Source organism: Dermacentor silvarum, chromosome 2 (genome assembly GCF_013339745.2).
Source record: "Dermacentor silvarum isolate Dsil-2018 chromosome 2, BIME_Dsil_1.4, whole genome shotgun sequence".
NCBI lineage: Eukaryota > Metazoa > Arthropoda > Arachnida > Ixodida > Ixodidae > Dermacentor > Dermacentor silvarum.
Genome location: NC_051155.1, coordinates 89,693,124 through 89,711,490, shown reverse-complemented (window position 1 = coordinate 89,711,490; position 18,367 = coordinate 89,693,124). Strand labels below are relative to the sequence as shown.

The 18,367-nt window shown below is 45.7% G+C and overlaps 1 protein-coding gene across 1 annotated transcript in view; it reads right to left on the bottom strand.

Moving 5' to 3' along the window:
* Window positions 1-18,367, bottom strand: part of LOC119440214 (neprilysin-1-like) — a 75,304-nt gene that overhangs the window by 30,153 nt on the left and 26,784 nt on the right. The window contains exons 3-4 of the mRNA XM_049662814.1: window positions 9,891-11,062; window positions 5,392-5,637 (exon numbers count right to left, since the gene is read on the bottom strand). Coding sequence (XP_049518771.1) covers window positions 5,392-5,637; window positions 9,891-11,062 — 1,418 coding nt within the window. The remainder of the gene's footprint in view (window positions 1-5,391; window positions 5,638-9,890; window positions 11,063-18,367) is intronic.

The window sequence follows — 18,367 nt, the reverse complement described above, 5'->3', positions numbered from 1 at the left end:
GCGCAGGAGCAGCTATAACTCGTCGTGTATTTTAATTACACCGAGATAATAGAGACTTTTAGTATTGCGGAAAATGCTTGCGTTAGCGTTAGCGTGTTACGCACGCTAAATCTTTGCGGAACGCTGTTCGATAGAGTTTTAGTATAGCGTAAGACAACGATGCGCCGCTAAGCGCAAAACCATCTAGCTGCGAGTAGTCAAAGCAGCAAACTGAGCAGCTCGACAACCAAACTAGCCGTGTTGATCCACGCCAAGCCTTGAAACGAGCCTGCATGTCAAGCGTTCGAGCCGAGAGTGCCACCATGTTTGCAACGCTAAAAACTTAGCGAGCGTTTAGCGTCTCCGCTATATTTCTGAAATAGCGGACGCACGCTATCCGCAAAACTGAAATAGCGTTCTGAGCATGCGCAGTCTGACCCCGCTATTTTATTGCGTTTAGCGTGGTGCCATTTCCGCAATACTAAAACTGTCTAATACTCGCAGCAGTGAGTACAAATAAAAAGTGGGAGTTCTGCAAAATATATATTAGAAATGCGAAGATAGAATAGAATATACAAATGCGAAGATACAACTCGCTAAAGGGCAAAAAAAAAAGAGTCGCTGGAAACAAAGTTCACTGCTTGTATACACAAAACCTCGCAATAAGATATTTAAAAATACGTATGAGTCTCCACCAATAAATATACGTATTTAAGCAAACGTCAGTGTATATAATGCGTCAAATAAGACAAATAAACATGTTGCTCAGTCACAGATAGTAACTTTGCGCACAGAAATACAGATGATCTAGGCAAGAACATAACTATGATCGCAGAAATCGTGTTATGTACTTGGGCCGCGACAGCGGTCGCGACAGCGCCATGTGGGTAGAATAATAGAGGAATAATGCATAAATCAGTACAAAAATCTGTAATTTAACTGCCTGCACAACGCCAACAATTATTCTGCACCCAAAATTAAAGGAGGGTATTCCTTCGTTTCAGAAAAGAAATAAAAGCAGGTAACTGAAAATGAAAGAAAAGGACAAACGAAGGCCACAGATGATGCGGTAAGTTGAACTACCCAATATCCGAGTGTGTTTTTGGCGAACGCCGCGTGGGCCGGGCTTTCAATGAGCAAGGTCGGTCAAAATTGGTTATTGGTATTCTCGTAATTTTTGTATTCGCGTGATAATTGTGATCATGATGCTAACTGCTAGAATAAACGGCGAAAATTTCTGCGGTTTTAAAAGCTAATGAACGGTCATACGTTTTCATATTTAAGAACTTATGAACCTGAAAGAACAGTGCTTTTTACTTGCATTGATTTTTGCTGCTTCGCTATGTAAAGGACAAACTTCTTTCAGCGGGAAAGTTGAGCGAAGCGGTCAATGACTTCGGACACGTTGATGCCGACGTCTCTGTGGGTGTATAGAAGCGCCAGCCCAACCATGCCGTTCCACAGACACTGTAGAGCGCAAGTAGTTTTTTAGTAAACTCTTGCTAAAGAAATATTCTCTCTGCGCTGGCAGTGGTCACTGGAAGGGTGACTAGAAGCTGCAGCAGTATTTACACATTTACATAGAACCTGCTGTCGCAATGAGAGATGGGCATCTATTCCAGTGCTAAAACCTAAAACACTCCCTTGATGTCGTTGTCATACTTGTTTAGGTACCTTGCAGAAACAGTAGGCTGTTCGATTCCAGCGATGTCCGTCGTTTCGTCAGGAAGTATGGAGAAACAGCCTGCTTTTGAATCTAGGCTTTCTTTGATAATGTCATCACAAATTTCTATAATTTGGTTTTGTGCGTCTAGGGCTTAAATACCAGTGTTGCCAGGTTGGGCTATATATAGCCAAATTGGGCTACGGGAAAAAATTTTTGGCGTCGACTTGGACAAGTTGGCTATGTGGCTATATTTGGGCTACTGAAAATCTGCGACTTGGCCTGTGTTTGGGCTATAAGTGGCGCCCTAATCAACGCTCCAGAGGTGGCTCTGATTGGGTAGAAGCAAATCTCGAAGGCTGTGTTTTATCTGGATGAGCCGGCCGCGTGGCAGTGCGATTGTGCGTGGGCGAAATGACCCCCCGCCTTTCCTTTCCTCTTTGCGCCGTTGTCTGAGCTGGTGGCTTGCATCTTTGATGCACTTAAACTTACACCCTGCTTGAACGTTATGCACCCCATCGCAGGGCATCGGGATGAACCTGGGAGTAGTGGGTCTTTCACAGTACACTGTACTAACATGGCTATGTTCAGGAAGGGAGAGCAGTAACATAGGGTCGGGGCCGTCGGGCGATCGTGGCGCCGACATGAAAGAAGGGAAGCACGGGTGGATGACACGCTCCAGTGCGTTCATGGCCATGTCTTAATTCTGGGTGAAGTATCGCACCGGGCACAGCTTTCGACCTACTCCACATATCTCGCGTGAAGCTTTACTGCCATTTTCCTTCTCCTGCTAGATGAATTTTTCTTCGTGCTTAGATTAGAGATTCATTTCGATAGGTTGGACGTAAGATCGGATCCTTCTCAAAGAGTAGAATCCAAAAATGGGGAAGTGGACCAAGTATGCGAGAACGTATAAAAAAGAATGGGAGCAAGACCCCGTGCCAAAGGTGGGTTCTGGTGCTTTTACTTCTAGCTGGTTTGCCCGTAACGTCACGGATGCAGATGCTCATTCTGCTAATATCAAAACATGTTTGCCACGAAGACATCAGTGCACCACGTCACATGAACTTCACCCACCGTGTTAGCTTAGCTTGTGATGTGTCGTGCTGCTGGCTCGAGGACGCGGGTTTGATTCCCGGCACGGCGGCCGCATTTCGATCACGGCGAAATGCAGGAACACTCGTGTACTTAAGTGTACGTTAAAGAAGCCGAGGTGGCCAAAATTAATCCAGAGCCCCCCACGGCGTCATGCCTCCCAATCATATCGTGGTTTTGGCACGTAAAACCCCAGCAATTATTAGAGCTTTAGAATAGCGGCCTCAAACGTATTGAGACCCCAAAGAAATAGCGTCGAAGTTACTGCGCATGCGCAAGACGGAAACTGTGTTTGGGTTTAGCATCGGACACATTATTTCATCGATTTAGTGAGAGCCCCAAAAGCTGCCCCAAAAGCTTTCGTCAACAAACGTGGCGGCGCCCATCGAAGCGACGGCTCTGACCTAGCACAAAGCTGGGCTCGATTCGTGGTAATGCGTGAAGTTCGTACGCTAGAAGAAGTGATTGCGGTTATCGATTTCTCTCAACTAACATGTCTTATGAAAATGGATTCATTATACGCCACTGATTTCGAATTCAACTTGTCGATTTCATGGCTCGTAGGTCTATCACCTGATTGACTTGGCTTGGTGAAGGTGCGTAAAGTTGGTTCCGCAAAACTAAGCGCAACAAGTTGCATGCTGCTAATAGAATAAGTTCTAACTTGTAATTAAAGGCGAAAACACGAAAGTCTAAATTACTTTTCTTATCATAAAATGGTATATTTTATTTTGATATTTATAACTGCTTTTCTCTGACGCCGTATAGTGACGCTGCAAACGCAACACGCTATCGCAAACGCAGAACGCCTATTCTACTGTACCTATTCTAAAAACTCTTCACACCTGCATGCCCCAACGCTAACACCCGCAAAGCTCTTTGGGGCCCCAAACTTTAGGGGCCCCTATTCTAAAGCATGATGTCGCTGTTGTTGATGTAAAGGGTCGACCGTCATGCGTCGGCGAGGCGGCACGGACATTTTGTTACGACGGCTTGTGCAAAAAAAGATTGCCGTAGTCGAATGTGAAAATGTACACAGAAATAAAATTGGAAATAAAAATGGCTATATTGGCTACGAAATATTTTGCACTTTCTTTCGGTTTGGCTACAACCTCTCTAGCTTTTGGCTACGCTGCCTCGTTGGACCTGGCAACACTGTTAAATACGAGGCATTACTGGGGCAACTTTCCAAATGGTTCTTCAGATATGTATCTCCACAATCAGCTCGCATGCGAAGAAGCACTCTGAAAATGCCTGTATTTTCAGCAGGGGCATTGCTTAAATCCATAGGGGCCCTGTACCTGTGGCCAAGGAGAGCCAGACCTTGTCGCCCGCAAAAAAAAAAAAATTCTCAATAATAAGCCGTTTACTTTCTTCTGTTTTCTCATATTTTACTTTGCCTGCCCTGGTCTAGCTGATCAATCACATTGGGCACGCTTCCTGAAAATGTTTGGAGAAAAGTATGAGCTGCTAGCTGACAGTCCCGGTGATATTTAGTATTTTCGTGCGTGTGGAAGATTGCAAGCGCGTGCTTCCATTTCTGGAACGGCTTGGACGGGAGGGCTCCAGTGCGCGCATGTTGGCCTAAGTTTATAAGATCATTAACCCCATAAAGTTCTAGAATTGAAAATCTTTTAAAGCATGCCTTTGGAAATGTCTGCGCACCTTTCGCGTCAAAAGTTTATGAGAACTTTATACCCATAAAGTTTCGTAACTGAAATCCATGCGCTCCGTAGATTCCGCGGCCGTTGCGAGATGCCGCAACGCGCCCGCTCGCTATCGAAAAGCCGTTGAAAGTTTGTGCTCGGATGGGGCTCCTTGCGTTACGTGACTCCAGGTACAAGGGCGTTGTCACGAAATCCAGCCCGAGTTCGCAATGTTCGTGTCGAAATGTCTTTTCGAGCGTGAAAAAGACATTGTAGACAAAATCCAGAATGATTGCCGGCGTCGGTGGTAGTTTTGGTTGGCGGTGCATGCCAGCACGAAAAACTTTCGGGGGGGGGGGGGGGGAGGGCTGACGCCCCATGAGCGCCCCCCCCCCCCCCTGGCTACGCGCCTGCCTCACAATTACCCTCTAATTTATACAGCCGTACTCCTCCGAGTGCATTCCAGAACGTTATAAATAAACCAAAATCTTTCAAGTATCCCCATACAGTCAGCCATGGTGAGCCCCCCCCCCCCCCCCCCCCCACTCCACCAGCCAATCCACTTTAGGCTACTGTAGGCAAAGTGTCATCCACTTCTTCATACATAGGATTGTTTATGTAGCCGTGATCACTGAACAGGATGAAGTTGTTCTGGACGTAAAACGATCCACTGGTGCAAAGAAACGTGTGACAAGCACGCAATTCAGCAGATCCACACACACACACAAAAAGAACAATAAAAGAAGCCATGCCAAACCGCAGTAAGAATTGTGTACTACCCATCATTTCCAAGGCGGCCGACCCACTGCAACTCCACAATTCACTCCAAGAATTCTATAGTAGAAAACTCTATGGCTCGCTGCATGTGAGCGCCAACGAGCGCCTCACTGGCTGCTGTCATGCAAGTGCGCCCCACAGCGACAGGCCGATGAACTTTCCTGGAAGTTGCCATAGATTCCTGTAAGCCAACGTTTGTGTCACGTGAATGGTGATACGTTATGAACAAACCTGCACGGCCGCTCTCCGCGCTTGCTCAATTTCCACCAGCACTTGCTGTGACCTGTCCTGTCCAGCGCACGGCCACGCAGGTCCACGGAGCGCACGATCTGCCTGGCAAGCTGAAACCCAAGGCCCGCGTAGCTCATGGCTGTGGAGCCTCCTTGCAGGTAAGATGGTGGAAACACCGCCGAAAGGCTCAGACAAAGCTCGTTCAGCGCGTACAGGTAGAGCACGCCGCCCGATCGCCACCGGTACCTGTTCAAGCACATATGGTGTGTTATGTAAGGCTGACATCGTCCTTTTGTTACGAGTTCAAAGATAAACGTTTAGCAGCCTCTGCCGCGCCATCACGCCAAACGATTGGCACAAGTCCAACGCCTCACGGTGAGCTCACAGCTTGATGCCACATGATGCAAATAAACTCGGCCTGACGAACTCAATCTCTTGAGACCATGCTTTGTGATAATCACAAGCTGATCTTGTAATTATCACGGAGCATGCCTAAAATGTCTTCATGTTAAAAAAACTTTGTGACTATACGAGCATATAATAAGCATTAGAGTAGTAAAACTTATGCCGATATGAAGGTAAGTGTTCACAATAAAGGCGCAATGTTAGTAAATTTTTGAGCTTGAAATATGCATTGTATGTTAAACCGTACGCGCCCCACAGTAAGCTGGCAAAATTTGAGCTCGTTCGGTCAGGTAGAAAATTTGTATTTACGTTTTTTTAAATCGCATTTGAACCGTACATCAGTCTGGTAACACTGACTGGTGACGAAATGAATTCCCTCCGGAAACGTCTTCCTTGAAGTAACGGAAGCCGATCTCAAAGACCATGATTTTGTGTACTGAAAGCACCGGAATCGATTGCAGAAGCTCGACATACGTCATATGGTAGCTATATATGCGTCATGTTTTTGTATGTGCGTCTTGGCGGCCTGCTGCTGCTTTTTATCGTGCGAGTGAGGAATGCCGGCAGATCTAGAGCGCCGTTATCTAGAGCGCGCGGAGCAAAACGTCCAATGTGGTCTCTAACTGTTTCGGAACAGACGACAGAGTGGTGGCCTCGCATTTACTGACGTAATGCAGTCCATGACAAAAGGGCGGTCGTCGGTGGGAGTGGCTTAGAGGCAGCGATTTCAAACTGAAATTGTTAGTTAAATGTGCGCTGAGAGCCTAAATTTTTGTGTGTATAACTATACTAGGCCGTCTACTCTCAGTTACAATGATAAACTGAGAGTAATCGGACGACCGTGTCATGGCCCCTCTAAAGCAGCAGCAAGTTATGCGAGAAGTGCGGGAAATGCGGAATCCATGTCTTCGTTTTTGCGTTTGCATCTGATTTGGATCCACACTTCAAGCAATAGTGCGCACAGAAAAAAAAAACTACCAACGTCGATGACCATGAGCAACCGTCGTGCATATGGAAGCTGCACACGCTAGCACAACGCGAAAGACGAAGCACGTAACTGACACACTAATACAACGCGCAAGACAAAGCACGTAACTGAATCGTCACCGAGTCAAATCAGCGCGTACAGCGCGTCGTAATTGCAGCCTCCGCGATCAACTTCAGAAACATTTTCAGAGCTAATTGCGGAGGCCACGCTCCGCTGTGCTGAGTACGGTGAACGCCACCTATAGTAGTGCTTCTGCGAGAACGCGTTGGTAGTGCTTCTTGATGCCAGCGTCCCTTCGAATGCTGGCATCGAGGCGTCGTAGTGCTGAGACCACCGAAGCGTTCACTGTCGGTGCGCGTTAGTGTCATAATGCAGTACTTCTCTTTTCTGCTCGTAGGCGGCGGCACCGCCCCGAGCAAGAGCGCGGGTACACGGAGGAGTGTTAGATATATAAGGCGCGTCTGTGTAGCTCTCTGCAAATGTGTTTGTGGCGCAATGGGTTAAACGCTCGGCGATCTATCGTCGCGGACCGAGAGGTCGTGGGTTCGATTTCCAAATTTTGCATGTTTGTGGAACTTTTTCTTCTGGTTTCTTTCTTTGTATTATGTTCGTGTGACGTATTTCCGTGACGGAAATACGTCAGTAAAAACGATGGTGTCTGCGCAGAAAGCACCGACACTGAAAACTGCTGCCACTAGGTTCTTGTCGTTTATGTGGTCTCAGCTCTGTATTTCATATTAGAATACATGTGAAACGTACATACATATTTCTTATGCATTACCTGAATGAATATCAAGCTTTTTGTTGCATTAAAGGAGAAGCCACTCTCTAGTGACTGATCCTGGTAAAGGTATCTAGGCCATAGAATGTTTTATAAAAAATAACGAAAAGATCAAAAGTTTGTACAGATCAAGTGTCACGTTCTTATTAGTGTAATGAAGCAAGAAAATAAATAGCCCGTCGTACTTGTGCGAACTTGGGTTGATGACGAGTTTGAGAACAATAAAAGGGCCTGTGCAGGCGGCTCCTCTGCTGCATTGCCAAGCAGTACTGCAGTAATAGCCGCAGAACGCCTCTTTGCAACGCTGGCTCATAGTAGACAGCTTTAGCTGAGATTTGGCGGCATGTTTATTAGCAGTCGGCATTATACACATACATGTAAAATCTTTTAGTTGGGTTACGTTAAACGCTTAGCCGTGGAAGTGATTTATCTATATCCGCAATCTGAGGGCTGCCTGTGACTGACAAGCATGATACTGAAACTTTACTGTTCACCAAACATTTAGCGCCATTTTTAAGGCTGTCAGGGAAATTTTCTGACGGTGGGAACGTTTGAACATCTACCCGAACCACCAACGTAAAACATTTTGCGTGGAAACACTATTTCTGAGCAAATTCTATTTTTTTTTCGCCCACAAAAAGCATAATTCTTTAGAGCGTGGAAATAAAACGAAGTCGGACGTTGAAAACATTCTGGTCATAGACATCTCGCAACATATTGGCGCTGCTAACCACGAGGTCGCGAGATCGAATCACGGCCACGGCCGCCGCAATTCGATGGGGGCGAAATGCCAAAACACACGTGCACTTAGATTTAGGCACACGTTAAAGAACCCCAGGTGGTTGAAATTTTCCGGAGTCTCCCACTACGGCGTGCCTCATAATCAGATCGTGGTTTTGGCACGTAAAACCCCAACCCCATAATTTTTTTAACATATTGGCATAATGGAAGCAGCTGTCGGTTTGCTCCCCACACGATAATATTCATGCGCGGAAGAAAGGTCTGGGCTATTTTAGTGACTTCTTATCGTCCGCAGAGAATGGTGCCTAATGTCGAGAATTTTATTTCGTTTCAATTGGGCATGACTTCCCTTTCGGGCAGCGGCTCGGTGTTCTTGCACATCATATTGTTGTGGCGGCATCAAAGTTTCTCGTTCACGTGAACTGCCAGCCAATTTTTGGGAATAAAGCGAATCCAGCAGCGACACTCTTGTGAAGTTTCTCCGACTGTTACGATGTCAGAAGTTTAAACATTTCTCTTCGTGCCATGCTCAGCGTTCATTCCGCCGCAAGCACGAACGGCACAGCTCACTGTGTGCACAGTGGGTAATGACAAGGTCACGTGGACAGTATAGTCGAAGCAGTGCCCTATCTTGAGTAACCAATATGGCCTTGCAACCCACACATATGCACTCAGCCGGCTTGCTTGATCAAAGACAGATTTTAACGCTTCATTTTAGTGCATATAGACTTGCAGCGATTAATCACAACTGTACAAGTAATTTCATCGCACTCCCAGTGGATTCGCATCTCTTGACTCTTTCCTGTTTGTATTGTGTTAAGAGATGTTCGTCTCCCGTTCAGTCGCAATGAAACACCCTAGCCTGGATCTGAAGAAGCAAAGATTCCGTGGAATGCTTAGCACGTGATACCATTCGTTCAATGCTGCGTTCATTGCGATAAAGTACAACTGACAGGTGGGCTAGTTGGTAAAGGTTGACGGTTATGACCAACCCGTGGGATGACCAAGGCAGAAATACGTACGAAAGGTGGCGCATTCGGAAAAAGCCGTTTGTTAGCGTGCGACCGTTTGATGGTCTCTGTATTTGTTTTTTTTTAGTTTAGTCGCGCATTGCTCCAACAATCATCAGCGCATGAATCATCTTTACGCACGGATTTCTGCTTTAAGCAAAGGATCCCCAGCGAGCTGACCTTCGCTGTGTAGCTACGACGCTTATTCCTTATCTTCAGTGGTCAAAGAGAGAGAGAGAGAGAGAGAGAGAGAGAGAGAAAAGAAATGATCGAAGCTCACTGAGTCACCATTATTTTTCTTTTGTGCTAGTTGCGTGTTTTTTTATACGATACTTCAAACTTTGAGGGCTAGGTATGCAAAAGCCCACCTCTCATAATAATAAAGTTTGGGTGACAGCGCGAACAGACGACCACAAGAAGGGAGACACGGACACACAGGCGCTGTTTGTCTGTTTGCGATGTCACCCAAACTTTCAAGATGTACCAACTCGCCCAAAAAGAAGTATTGATGAAGTTCATAATTATAAAGATAAGAAAAAAAGATAAAAGAAACACGCAAACGTGCACGTCTTACCTGGAGGTCATGATACTTCCGTAGTACGAACTGTTGAACGCCGCCCTAAGGGCCACTTTCGAAAGCATCCAAGTTTCGAAGAAAGTGTTCCCACCATCGGGAAAGCTGGAGTACAACAAGTCCAGTGACGGACCATAGAGGTAGCGCACAGGCGGCCACAACCAGCGCGATGAAAGCGAACCGACCTTCGCTATCGCTTCCTTCTTCGTCGACTCTGCTGGCCTCGGCGATTTCTTGATTATGGAAGCAAGCGTCGTCGAAGTGCATTCCAATATCTCCACGACTCGCTGCCTCTCCTGGGCGTTTAACGCTGCTCGGAAGATTGGGGCCGCCTGCACGATGCCGAAGGACTCCTGGGCGGCAACGAAGCAGCGCGCGTAAACGTAGAGCTCGTCATGCGGAGGCGCAGAGAGGACGTCGACGTTCGCGATCCACGCGTAACTGTACGCGAAAGTCCACCCGATGACGTTCAGAAGACGACGGGGAGGCAGCGAACCCACCAGGCTGCCGATCTGGCCGAACTGCTTCCTGTTCAGGACGAGCACTCTGGTATCGGCAGAGAAGTTCGAAACAGTGTCACTAAAGTGCTTGACCAGCAGTGCCGTCAGCTCCAGTGGCGAAACGGCTCCGCCAAACACAGTCGCGAGGTCACCGACACGCATCATGGTGTCGAACCTTTCGCCGGCGTCCTCGCCCTTGCCGTCAGCGAGTATCCTTTTGAAGGAGTTTTCGTCCGCACGTAGTTCGGCCACTGCAGCGTCGTGTAGAGTGACCTCTCTTTCGGACAGCTGAAGGGACATGTTTTGAATCAGAGCTTGATATGCGAACTCGTCGAGACCCGCGAGTTGCTCCATGCGCTGCAGGGGCAGCTGTCCAGATTCTCGTATGATAACTAGAGGAACGCTGTAAGGAGATATCTCTTGTGACAAGGTAACTTCGAACCAGAGGCCCACACCCCAATTGATAGCTAAGTCTAGAAGCACGCCGAGTACACCCAGTGCGCCGCGTTCAATTACGGAGGCATTTGGTTGATGTGGCCAGGGAACTCCGCGAGCCCTCATGAACTCCGTGAAGTTTTGCGTGGTCGCTTCATCTCTCCCGCTCAAGCAGTCGGCAACGGCGGTGAATGCTTTAATGGCCGCTGTGGGGATCTCGCGCGCTGTCAGGAAAGCCTGCAATGAAAGAGGACTGATATGAAGGGCTGCTATCGCAGTGCACAATTTTGAAATTTTATACGCCAGAAATATCGATTGAAATAGAGGTAAGTGTTTTAAGCACAGTGGTATAGACTAGGTTAGCCATTTTAATGAAAACAACTCCTGTGGTTGATGTGACAACTGTGCCACGTTAGCTGGGTTACTTGAAGTAGTAGAAGGCTTTCAAGACAACTTGCAGAGTGCTGTTTCGAACGCACACGGAAGTTCTCCATAGATCCTAGGTATTCTGTGCGAAGCTGTAGTGACGGTAGTGACAGTTGGAAAGATTGTCTCCTAATTACCCTAGTAAACAAACTTTTGAAAAATCGATTGTCGATCACATCGATCTCTTGGCCACATCGATGGCTTTTATCTTAACCGAATTCGCAATCTTCCTTGCGGGTCTTAAAAGGAAGTGCTTCGTCATGAGCTAGGCAGTGTCAGTGTCGTGTCACGCTAATGCGCGTGTGAACTCTGTGTGATGTTAGGAAAACTTGGTCTCTTTAACTTCAAATGAAAAAGGAGAAAATGCTTTTAGCTGTAATAGCATGATCAAATTGTGATATACGTAAATCATTTTGTAACACCATCATTGCCTCCTCTATTATTTCGTGCAAAAGTTGGAATGTGCGTCTGCAATATTTCAGCTTGTTTTGCTCGCTGTACATCTAGTGAATATTTGAGCTTTTCCTTGCTGCAAGAACTATTTGGTAATGATAACGAAATAAGATTTCAGTGATTTGTTCGGCTCTGAACTCATTCACTGCGACAGCAGCATTCCCTCCCCAATGAATACCAGCATCTTATTTCTTTGTTTGTTTTACTTGCCTGCATCTTCTTTAAATAAATGTGTTCACTCATTACAGGGAACTGGACAAAGACCAATCAGTTATAGGGCGATTTGTTAGAGGGGAGATCATATTTTTTTGCTTGTTTTACTTGCCTGCATCTTCTCAAAGTAATTGTGTTCACTCACTACAGGGAACTGGACAAGGACCAAGCAGTTACAGGGCGATTTGTTAGAGGGGAGATCATATTTCTTTGCTTGTTTTACTTGCCTGCATCTTCTCAAAGTAATTGTGTTCACTCACTACAGGGAACTGGACAAGGACCAATCAGTTATAGGGCGATCTGTTAGAGGGGAGATCATATTTCTTTGTTTGTTTTACTTGCCTGCATCTTCTCAAAGTAATTGTGTTCACTCACTACAGGGAACTGGACAAGTACCAAGCAGTTACAGGGCGATTTGTTAGAGGGGAGATCATATTTCTTTGTTTGTTTTACTTGCCTGCATCTTCTCAAAGTAATTGTGTTCACTACAGGGCACTGGGCAAGGACCAAGCAGTTACAGGGCGATTTGTTAGAGGGGAGATCATATTAAACATAAATTTAGAATTAAAAATAAAACGAATGTTTATTATAACATTTTAAAGGTAATTATAATTGTTTGATAGTACATGAAATAGTGCGGAATAGATGTTTTTTTTTCTTGCTTGTGGATTTCGAAATATGTACAGTGTCTTTTGCTCTAGTGGTTTTTCAACAGGCTGTTCTGCCGTCTTGTTCAAGGTGTTGTCGTCTCTTGTTCGCGTTGAACCGCGACAATGTAAGAAATTCATCAACTCGGTGTTAAAACTTGTACAACCTGTGAGCTACAAATTCGTAAACTTCGTGCTTCCATTTTTCTTTTCAAACTTACCAATTTTTGAAAGTTCAATTAAGAAAATTCGGGTCCTGAATAAGAATTCCACTTCCAACAGGCACTGGAATTTAATTTTCTCTCTCAAATTCAACAAATCTAATTAAAGTCGGACCCCCGTGGTTATATTAGAAAAGGGTTTCTGCGTTTTACATGTATTTGAAGAGGCGGCATCGGAGTTGGTCCAGAGCTAAAGCTTCCTCGTAAAGAATGATGCGCGGCGTGCTTATGTTGCACTCAAGATATTCAGGTAGCGGCGCCACCGTCGGCGTGGAAGGCGATTCCTCTCCCAAAGCCGTCACAAGGGAAGAAGGTGGCTGTCCTTCCTGAAAAGCTCCGCCGCAGTATCTGAGCCTTCAGGCGCTCCTATGATTCTCGCGCAGTACGTGCTGTTCGAATAGCTGTAATAGTAGGCGTTCAGCGGTGCCACTCAAATAGGTTGCACAAGAGGAAGTAGTGCTCTTTGAATCGGCGCCTTCGTATCGGCGTTGAAGGTCCGATCACCGTAAAACGGGTTAGGAAGCCAAATAAGCTATTTGCTTTAGCTGAAAAGACCTTAGCACATGCATGCCATTCTGAGAAACTGACCCATCAAAGACAGCGAAGCTGCATGTGACAGTTCTCGCACACTTTGCCGTAAGTCATGTTAGAAGAAGGTAGGCGTTCAGACACGGACATAAGTAGGGGAAAACAAACAACACAAATGCCGACTATCAACAGAACGGTCGGACAGTGGCGGAGAAAAAACATAGACACGAAACTTACACGCGCATGCTCACGAATTTCAGCGCCACCCGTCAAACTGAAAGGGCAACTTCGGCGTTCTTTTCACCATATTATGATATTGTCATTTTCAATTGGCATTGTCAGTCCTGTCACCGGTAGGTGGATCAGTCTGCTTAGACACTCATTAATAATTGTCAATAACGAATAAACCAAGTACCGAAACCGAAACGTGTAGCTGCTTCGTGAGGCGTCACGATGAGTCGATGACGTCAGATCATACACTGTCGTAATGTAAACACGCAGTCCGCGTGCTAAACATGCAGTGCACGTGGTGCTAACGCCAAAAAGGCGAAGCTGACAATGTCGTCTGACGACACATGGAGCTTCTCCAGCTCTTTCGAAGTAGACAGCGGCGATTTCAGCAACGATTTCAGCGACGATAGGAGCGCTGGACGATCATCGTTTGCTTTTGACCCGTCGCCGCGCGAGGCAGCTGACGTGCCCCAAGCTCAACGCATTGTGCTGCGGCAAAATGAAGAGAAGCACCGGTTATCACGCCTGTCAAAACCGTGATTGTCTGTCGTCGTCTCGTAGAAACGGAGCCAGCTTCGTCGTTTCTCGACGAAGTTAGCGAGGTAGCGGTGTAGCCTCTGACGTCACAAACGCAGAGTGGCCATTAAAATGTGACATTCGTGGGTACGAGTCTGGAACACGCAACCAATCTTCAAAATTCATTTTAAGAAATACTAAATGACTTGCAGTCATATCGTCGGGCACAGATAATCAGAGTGCGAAAGAGAACATGTATTCAAAATTCTATTAAGATCAGTGGACACCGAAAAATCGCCGGAGTAGAGGCAGCACCAACCGTCAATCAGGGACGCGCGGGGTGCCTTCGCGAAAGATATCTGTCTAGGCATGACTTTTCATCTTTATGTAAGATAATCGAAAGCACATGCATGCATGCACTTCCACTACCATGAGGGGCGCTTCTTCGTTACGTGTGAACAAAAAATGTGAACAGTCACTTAAGGTATCCTTACGTGATTTGAACGCGAAAGCATTATGACTTGTCTAATTGGTTACGTCCATGATATGTGACGTCATATATTGTCACGTGTCCTTCACAACACTACCTTAATTCATCATCATCATCATCATCAGCCTATATTTTATGTCCACTGCAGGACGAAGGCCTCTCCCTGCGATCTCCAATTACCCCTGTCTTGCGCTAGCGTATTCCAACTTGCGCCTGCAAATTTCCTAACTTCATCACCCCATCTGGTTTTCTGCCGATCTCGACTGCGCTTCCCTTTTCTTGGTATCCATTCTGTAACCCTAATGGTCCACCGGTTATCCATCCTACGCATTACATGGCCTGCCCAGCTCCATTTCTTCCGCTTAATGTCAACTAGAATATCGGCTATCTCCGTTTGTTCTCTGATCCACACCGCTCTCTTCCTGTCTCTTAACGTTAGTCCTAAGATTTTTAGTTCCATCGCTCATTGTGCGGTCCTTAACTTATTCTCGAGTTTCTTTGTTAACCTCCAAATTTCTGCCCCATATGTTAGCACCGGTAGAATGCAATGATTGTACACTTTTCTTTTCAATGACAGTGGTAAGCTCCCAGTCAGGATTTGGCAATGCCTGCCGTATGGACTCCAACCCAACTTTATTCTTCTGTGAATTTCTTTCTCATGATCAGGGTCCCCTGTGAGTAATTGATCTAGATAAACGTACCCCTTTACAGACTCTAGAGGCTGATTGGCGATCCTGAATTGATGTTCCCTTGCCAGGCTATTGTACATTATCGTTGTCTTCTGCATGTTCATCTTCAACCCATTTCTTACACTTTCTCTATTACGGTCCTCAATCATTTGTTGCAATTCGTCTCCATTGTTGCTGAATAGGACAATGTCATCTGCAAACCGAAGGTTGCTGAGATATTCGCCGTTGATCCTCACTCCTAAAAGCCTTCCCAGTCTAAGAGCTTGAATACTTCTTCTAAGCATGCAGTGAATAACATTGGAGAGATTGTGTCTCCTTGCCTGACCCCTTTCTTGATAGGTAACTTTCTACTTTTCTTGTGGAGAACCAAGGTAGCTGTGGAATCCTTGTAGTTATTTGCTAGGATATTCACGTATGCCTCCTGTACTCCTTCATTACGCAATGCAATACCTTAATTCACCTTGTTCTAATTTGTACCAACCTTAATCCACCGTAATCCACCTCGCTCTAATTTTTACCAACGTTAATCCACTTTATCCCACCTTAATTCACATTAATTACCCATAATTACTACCATGTGATTAACGTTGTTCTATCTTCTGCATTACTACTGACGTCATACAAGACACTGATGACGTCACATTGATTTCTGGCACTACTCGATGCGGACAACGCCGGCTTTTCTGCCTCATGCCCTCGAAGGTAAAACTTCCAAGTGTAATACGCACTATTCTCATCCTACATTAACTACTGTAGCCTAGTCTGGGCTACTACAACTAAACAGAACTTGAATAAAATCTTGCTTTTGCAAAAAAAGATTCTTCGCCATGTTGCAAACATTTCTTACCTGGCTTCAACTAAAACAGTGTTTCAGGAATACGGTATCTTTCGGGTACAGCACTTTTACAAATTTCGGATTTTGCGATCCTTCCTTCTTTTCCAACTCTTATAAATAATTCCTTGTAACTATATCAAACCTAACACCTAATGACCCTAATAGGCGTACGCGACATACTTTAACATGGTCTGTTCCTCCTTACCGGACAACCTACAACTTACAGGCACTCCACTTCAATTTACCATCCATTTTAAATGAATTTCCTGAACTAACTACTGCTACACACCGGCAGCTATGTCAGTTCTTCTCATCAATGTTGTAAACAGCTGTCACATATTAATCTTTGGAATGGCGTGCATGTGTCTTGTTTGCATGGTTTTTTGCCTATCCTGTACTTATTGCATTTTGTTTTGTTTTTGTCATCGTTGCGCGATGTCGGTTATCAGTGCTATTTTTTGTATGAAACCTGTTAAATTAACAGGATTTTATTTTGATTTTTTGCAGTGAAAAGTTCTTATGCGATTATGTTTATCCTGCATTAAACATTTGATGCGAATCCTACTTTAACTGTGTATGTTAACTTCATGTGATCCTTACGTAAACTTTGTATACTGTACGTTGGTAGGTATGTTACAATTGTGATCCTATATGCATATATGTGCTGTGAACGTTGTATGCTGCCGATGTAAGGATCTTCAGGGACTCAGCTGCCTAGAGCAGCTTTTAGCCCCGAAGACCATCCATAATTTTCTGGTGAAATAAACTTTGATTGATTGATTGATACAATGCTTTCGCATGAAATCTAAGCTGTCATCCAATTTTGGAGCGTACTTACAATCTCGGCAGGGCTAGGAAAGGTAAGGTGGTGTTTAGCAATTTAGCATGGTGCTCCTCCGGTTTAACTACCTTTTATGCTCAATTATTCTCTGATTGTTACAGCGGCCTGTCTGCCCTAGATAAAAGCGACCGCAGCTGAAATGAACCTTATATACCGCCCCCGTGCGGCATTCTGCGAACTTCATGGCGTGTTTTACATAACACCTGTTGGGCCTTCTTTTACCGTTCACCTGTGTTGTCCGGTACGGTTCCCTCTTTTTTTTTGTCCGTGTCTGCACGCCTACCTTTTTCCAACACCTACCGACTAGCTCGACTTTCTGTCGCTCTAATCGTCGGAAGTATTAGGGTACTGTTTGCTGGCTGTTAGTGATGATTCATTACCACCGCCCTGGTCATACGGTTGCTTGCAATGCGAGCTTCGACACAGGCTGCATTGCTGGACCACGGCCGGGGTCGACTGGCGCGCTCGCTCGCTTCTTACCCTTACGGCCTTCGCATCGGGGCTAGTTCTTGCCTATCGCCGCTGCTTGGTGGGGGGCGCTGCGACCTCACCCTGTTTAAAGTACCTATATAAGAAAAGTACCGCCATCCTTTGACCAACGCCGCTTCGCTCTCTCCTGTATCTCCGATTGGACGATGATAGCGAGCGCTTTGACTTCGTTATATATATATATATATATATATATATATATATATATATATATATATATATATATATGCGCCTCAGGGCCATGTTGAAAGTCTTCTGCGCAACCGCAGTTGGCGGCGGCGGCGGCGCGCGCCCGGCCTGAAAGTTTCAACGTGGACTTTCTAGGACCGCAAGCAAAAAAATTAAGAAAAAAGCACGCGCTTTAGGAGAGGAGACGACGGAGGAAAGAGTAGATGGCGGTACTTTTCTTATATAGGGACTTTAACCCTGCTCAGCTGTTCCCAGCCGATCTGTGCAGCGCGCGCAACGCTGGAAGATGGGGTCGGGCGCGCTTCTTACCTCACCGTGCATTCAAGAACAAGTCGCCTAATTGTAGAGGACGCGTAAATGGTTCGTCTAGGCTTCTTATAAATGCATGCAGTGTAACCGTATTAATACATCGAGGTTCTTTAAATTCACTGGGGAACAGGGAGATGCATGCGCCGGGAGAACAGCTCTCCGCCATCAAACGCATATGCATTTTGAGGAATGAAAATATTTATTGCTCGTATGCACTATACCGCTGTCACACGGCACATGTAATGTCATTTGCAGTAAATGAGATTCATACCGAATGTCATTGCGGTCTTGCTATGGTTCTAGCCACCATAGTCTTGCGTTCCCAGTCTACACGGGTAAACGAAATGGCATTCGCAATTGATGGCAATGTTTATCGGCAGGCTGCTATGATAACGAGACCTTACAAATCGTGCTTCTTGTTTACATATTTTCACTATATTGTTAGCAATACAATGCTAAAAATTT